Here is a 6,654-nt window from a genome sequence, read left to right on the forward strand (position 1 = left end):
CCGCCGCTCTTTTGGATTCCCGCTTTCGCCCGGAGCGCCGCGGCGACGGCGAGGCCCAGCGGACGCTCGACCTGCTCGCGCGGCGCCCGCCGCATCACGCCGTGGTCTCAGCGCGGCACCTGGTTACCGTGGTGAGTAAGCCCCTCCCCCTGGAGCTGCAGACTCCTCAATCTACACTGTTGCCATGGAAACGCTAATCGTCTGTGTGTGTGTGTGTGTGTGTGTGTGACCCACTTCCCCTCACAATGGTCTGGTTACATAACGGTAAAGTAAACGGCGTCGACCTTCGGCGTTGACATTGAGACAGGAAGTTAAGGACGGGTTTGGACGCGTGGTCGAGCGAGGTAGAGAGACACAGGGAGGGAGCAGGAGAGAGAGAGGATGTGTGAATCCTCAGACTCACTCTTTTATTTTTAGGACAAATTATTATTGATTTATTTCACACAGCAAACGTCTGCGAAATTTGTCGCCCGCCAACGCTCGTGCGGTCTCTCGCGCGCCAAAGGGTTTTCCATCGCCACAGATGCATTGTGGGAGGGTGAGACAAGTAGTGGAGAAGACAGACGAGGACGCGACGGGGAGTCCGACCTTCAGTCTGTCGCTTGTCTTTCACGTCTACTTTAACTCTCTCTCTGTTTGTTTTAATAAAATACGTACAGAAAGTCCTCTGTGATAATTATTGTAATAGACTTAAATATCGTGATAATATTGTATAGTGATAATATCGTATCGTGACTTAAATATCGTGATAATATCGTATCCTGACATCGTGATAATATCGTATTGTGACTTAAATATCGTGATAATATCGTATTCTGACTTAAATATTGTGATAATATCGTATTGTGACATCGTGATAATATTCTATTCTGACTTTGACTAAATATTGTGATAATGTCTTATCGTTATATTGTGACTTAAATATCGTGATAGTATCCTAGTGTGATAATATTGTATCGTGATAATATCGTATTGTGACTTAAATATCGTGATAATATCGTATCGTGACAATCGTGATAATATCGTATTGTGATAATATTGTGATACTATCGTATCGTGATAGTATCGTATCCTGACTTAAATATCGTGTTGTGATAATATCGTATTCTAACTTAAATATGGTGATAATATCGTATTGTGACATTGTGATAATATCGTATTCTAACTTAAATATCGTCATAGTATCGTATCGTGACAATATCGTATCGTGATAATATCGTAGTGTGATAATATTGTATTGTGACATTGTGATAATATCGTATTGTGACTTAAATATCGTGATAATATTGTATCCTGACATCATGATAATATCGTATTGTGACTTAAATATCGTGATAGTATCGTATCGTGACAATATCGTATCGTGATAATATCGTATCGTGATAATATTGTATCGTGATGATATCGTAGTGTGATAATATTGTATCGTGATAATATCATATTGTGACTTAAATATCGTGATAATATTGTATCGTGATAATATCGTATTGTGACTTAAATATCGTGATAGTATCGTATCGTGACAATATCGTATCGTGACAATATCGTATCGTGATAATATTGTATCGTGATAATATCGTAGTGTGATAATATTGTATCGTGATAATTAGGGTTCGAGCACGACTGTGCAAGAACCCTATTGTAATTGAAAGAGTTATTATTATTATTAGGGTTCGAGCACGACTGTGCAAGAACCCTATTGTAATCGGAAGAGTTATTATTATTATTATTATTATTATTTTTCCCACGAAGAAAGTGCTTTTTTGAAGGCCTAAACGGATCTCAAACCTCACGAATTTTTGGGACAACATCAGACCTGGCTTAAATCGCCGAACGAAAGTGGTTCGGGGAATGTGCGTCAAAAAATGGAAGTGGGCGGGGCTAAATACTGACGCAAAAAAGTGCTTCTAGGTCAACTCCTGTCGGGAATAACGTACATGAACGAAACTTGGTACACACGTTCATTAGGTTGTGCCATGGGCAAAAGTCAATCACAAGTTTTTTGTGAGTCCTACAGGAAGGCCGCCATCTTGGATTGAAGGCGAAAACGGAGGCGTTTTTGGCGAATTTACAGCATAACTTGCCGTAGATACCAAAATCTACAGTTTTTGAGCAATCACCTTCAAACTTGGCGAGGTCGATGTGGACCAGTTGAGGTACGATCTAATCTGAAAAGTTTTTTGAAATATTGCATGGCGCACGAGATAGGGGGCGCCAAAGTTGGCGAAAATTGAACATTTTCCCAACACGCAACGAAACGCTTATAACTTTGCGATGGAAGGTCAAGTCGGAGCCAAACTTGCCATGATTGATGATGGGTAGTTGCTGAAGACACCTATGCAAAAATGATCACATTTGAAACCATCGCCTCCTGGTGGTGGAAGAGAATATACAAAAAAAAAGTTTATTTACTATTTCGGTAATAACTTTTACAGAGATTGTCGTATCCGACTCAAAATGACACTGAAACATTGAAAACACATGGTAGATGATGCGTGTTGAATATGACAGCGCATTGTTTAACGATGTAGCGAGGTGCGGGGTGCAAAGTCGGATTATTGCGACAAAAAAACAAACTCTTATAACTTTGCGAGTCCTGGTCCAAACTGAACCAAACTTCCTTGGATTGATGTTCCTCCAGCCCTGACAATGTCTATATGAAAATATTCAATTTCGAAAACAGCGCCCCCTGGTGGAAACAGAAAGAATTTTATTTGCTATAAAATCTATCTTGTCCTAGAGCTTTTGTGCTATCACCTTCAAACTTGGCGAGGTCAATGTGGACAGGTAGAGGATCAAAAGTTGGTGAAAGCTTTCTAAAATGTCGCACGGCGTACGAGATAGGGGGCGCTAAAGTTGGCGATCATTCTGATGTTGACCAAATCTCTTATAACTTTGCATTGGAAGGTCAGATATGAACCAAACTTGCCGTGGTTCATGATCGATAGGTCTTAAAGACGAATATGAAAAAACGGTCACGTTCGGAAACAGCGCCTCTAGTGGTGAGAGTATTATTACCCAAAAAAAGTACATTTATGATGATAACTTTGTGGAACATGTTCCGATTTGAACCAAACTTCCTTGGATCGATGACAGTCCGACCCTGAACAAGTCTACATGAAAATATTCAATTTCGAAAACAGCGCCCCCTGGTGGAAACAGAAAGAATTTTATTTGCTATAAAATCTATCTTGTCCTAGAGCTTTTGTCCTATCACCTTCAAACTTGGCGAGGTCAATGTGGACAGGTAGAGGATCAAAAGTTGGTGAAAGCTTTCTAAAATGTCGCACGGCGTACGAGATAGGGGGCGCTAAAGTTGGCGATCATTCTGATGTTGACCAAATCTCTTATAACTTTGCATTGGAAGGTCAGATATGAACCAAACTTGCCGTGGTTCATGATCGATAGGTCTTAAAGACGAATATGAAAAAACGGTCACGTTCAGAAACAGCGCCTCTAGTGGTGAGAGTATTATTACCCAAAAAAAGTACATTTATGATGATAACTTTGTGGAACATGTTCCGATTTGAACCAAACCTCCTTGGATCGATGACAGTATGGCCCTGAAAAAGTCCGTATGAAAATCTTCAATTTAAAAAACAGCGCCCCCTGGTTGCTGGATATAACATTACATATCAAACTTTTTTATGCTGCTATAACAGGGATTGTTGTATCATCCTCATACGTGATATGTGGGACCACAAAACCGCTCCGACCATGTCAGCAACAGATGACTTCCTGACAGGAAGTGGATCCGCCACAACAGGAAGTAGAATGTAACTTTGCCATACATTGCCCGATCGCCACAAAACATGATATGTGAGTCAATAGAACTTCCCTGAACATGTTAATGGACACGCCTTTGACCAAACAGGAAGTCAGCCATTTTAAACAGGAAGTGCCCTGTAACTTTACCGTACATTGATCGATCTGCACGGAACTTGACACGTGAGACCAGGAACCTATCCTGGACATGTCTGCAAAAGCTAAACTCCAAACAGGAAGTGGAACGCCAAAACAGGAAGTAGAATGTAACTTTGCCGTACGTTGCCCTATCTCCACGAAACATTATATGTGAGTCAAGGGAACTTCCCTGAACATGTTAATAGACACGCTCTGACCCAACAGGAAGTCAGCCATTTTAACAGGAAGTGCCCTCTAACTTTACCGTACATTGACCGCTCTGCACGGAACTCGGTATGTGAGGCCAGGGACCTATCCTGAACACGCAAACAATGTCCTCCCGACAGAAAGTGTAACGCACTTAACAGGAAATAATATATTACTTTACTCCACAGCCCAACATCCGCACGAACGGCACCAATTAGAACTACGACAACAAGCAGCGAATGAACGAGAGACGAGATCAGGGCGCAAGCGACGAGGTGGGCGCGGATCGCGACGTAGCGTCAAGCTCGAACCCGTTACCACCGCTTGCGGTGCTAGTTATTATTATTATTATTCTTCACACAAAAAAAGTGCCTTTTTGAAGGCCTAAACGTATCCCAAACCTCGCGAATTTTCGGGACAACATCAGACCTCGCTGAAAATTTTGTAAAACAGTGGTTCGGTGAATGTGCGTCAAAAAATGGAAGTGGGCGGGGCTCTAGACTGACGCAAAAAAGTGCTACTAGGTCAACTCCTGTCGGGAATAACGTACATGAACGAAACTTGGTACACACGTTCATTAGGTTGTGCCATGGGCAAAAGTCAATCACAAGTTTTCTGTGAAACCTACAGTAAGGCCGCCATTTTGGATTGAAGGCGAAAACGGAGGCGTTTTTGGCGAATTTACAGCATAACTTGCCGTAGATACCAAAATCTACAGTTTTTGAGCAATCACCTTCAAACTTGGCGAGGTCGATGTGGACCAGTTGAGGTACGATCTAATCTGAATTTTTTTTTGAAATATCGCATAGCGGACGTATTTGGTGGCGCCAAAGTTGGCGAAAATTCCAAATTTTCCCAACACGCAACGAAACGCTTATAACTTTGCGATGGAAGGTCAAGTCGGAGCCAAACTTGCCATGATTGATGATGGGTAGTTGCTGAAGACACCTATGCAAAAATGATCACGTTTGAAACCATCGCCTCCTGGTGGTGGAAGAGAATATACAAAAAAAAAGTTAATTTACGATTTCGGTAATAACTTTTACAGAGTTTGTAAAAGTGTCACTCAAAATGACACTGAAACATTGAAAACACATGGTAGATGATGCGTGTTGAATATGACAGCGCATTCTTTAACGGTGTAGCAGCGTGGGCGGTGCAAAGTCGGACTTTTGCGACAAAAAAACAAACTCTTATAACTTTGCGAGTCCTGGTCCAAACTGAACCAAACTTCCTTGGATTGATGTTCCTCCAGCCCTGACAATGTCTACATGAAAATATTTAATTTCGAAAACAGCGCCCCCTGGTGGCAACAGAAAGAATTTTATTTGCTATTAAATCTATCTTGTCCTAGAGCTTTTGTGCTATCACCTTCAAACTTGGCGAGGTCAATGTGGACGAGTTGAGGATCAAAAGTTAGTGAAAGCTTTCTAAAATGTCGCACGGCGTACGAGATAGGGGGCGCTAAAGTTGGCGATCATTCTGATGTTGACCAAATCTCTTATAACTTTGCATTGGAAGGTCAGATATGAACCAAACTTGCCGTGGTTCATGATCGATAGGTCTTAAAGATGAATATGAAAAAACGGTCACGTTCGGAAACAGCGCCTCTAGTGGTGAGAGGATTATTACCCAAAAAAAGTACATTTATGATGATAACTTTGTGGAACATGTTCCGATTTGAACCAAACTTCCTTGGTTCGATGACAGTCCGACCCTGAACAAGTCTACATGTAAATATTCACTTTAGAAAACAGTGCCCCCTGGTGATAGCAGATATAACTACATTTGGCATTTGACTGTACTTGTCCTAGAGCTTTTGTGCTATTACCTTCAAATTTGGTGAGGTCAATGTGGACGAGTTGAGGGTCAAAAGTTAGTGAAGGCTTTTTAAAATGTCGCATGGCGTACAAGATAGGGGGCGCTAAAGTTGGCAAACATTCTGATTTGTAAAAACAGACAACGAAACGCTTATAACTTTGCGATGGAGGATCCAATGTCCTTCCCTGGATTGATGCCTTGGAGTAGTCTATATGACAATATTCAATGTCTTAAAGACGCCCCCTGGTGGCAGCAGACTATGCCATCTACTGTGCAACACTAAAGAAACTGCTATAACTTTGTAAATCCTGTTCCAATCTGAACCAAACTTCCTTGGATTGATGACAGTATGACCCTGAAAAAGTCTATATGAAAATCTTCAATTTAAAAAACAGCGCCCCCTGGATGCTGGATATAACATTACATATCAAACTTTTTTATGCTGCTATAACAGGGATTGTTGTATCCTCCTCATACGTGATATGTGGGACCACAAAACCGCTCCGACCATGTCAGCAACAGATGACTTCCTGACAGGAAGTGGATCCGTCGCAACAGGAAGTAGAATGTAACTTTGCCATACATAGCCCGATCGCCACGAAACATGATATGTGAGTCAATAGAACTTCCCTGAACATGTTAATGGACACGCCTTTGACCCAACAGGAAGTCAGCCATTTTAAACAGGAAGTGCCCTGTTACTTTACCGTACATTGATCAATC

The 6,654-nt window shown here is 41.6% G+C and overlaps 2 protein-coding genes across 2 annotated transcripts in view; both read left to right on the forward strand.

The window, feature by feature from the left end:
• The window catches only part of LOC310938170 (histone H3.2), a gene marked incomplete at its 3' end in the record, with an annotated part of 195,261 nt that overhangs the window by 33,160 nt on the left and 155,447 nt on the right, over positions 1-6,654 (forward strand). The window lies entirely within an intron of this gene.
• ptprr (protein tyrosine phosphatase receptor type R) overlaps positions 1-6,654 on the forward strand; it is a gene marked incomplete at both ends in the record, with an annotated part of 29,468 nt that overhangs the window by 3,321 nt on the left and 19,493 nt on the right. Inside the window, one exon of the mRNA XM_083902839.1 lies at positions 36-131. Within this exon, the coding sequence (XP_083758965.1) occupies positions 36-131 (96 nt within the window). The remainder of the gene's footprint in view (positions 1-35; positions 132-6,654) is intronic.

This window comes from Microchirus variegatus (assembly GCF_963457635.1).
Source record: "Microchirus variegatus genome assembly, chromosome: 16".
Taxonomy (NCBI): domain Eukaryota; kingdom Metazoa; phylum Chordata; class Actinopteri; order Pleuronectiformes; family Soleidae; genus Microchirus; species Microchirus variegatus.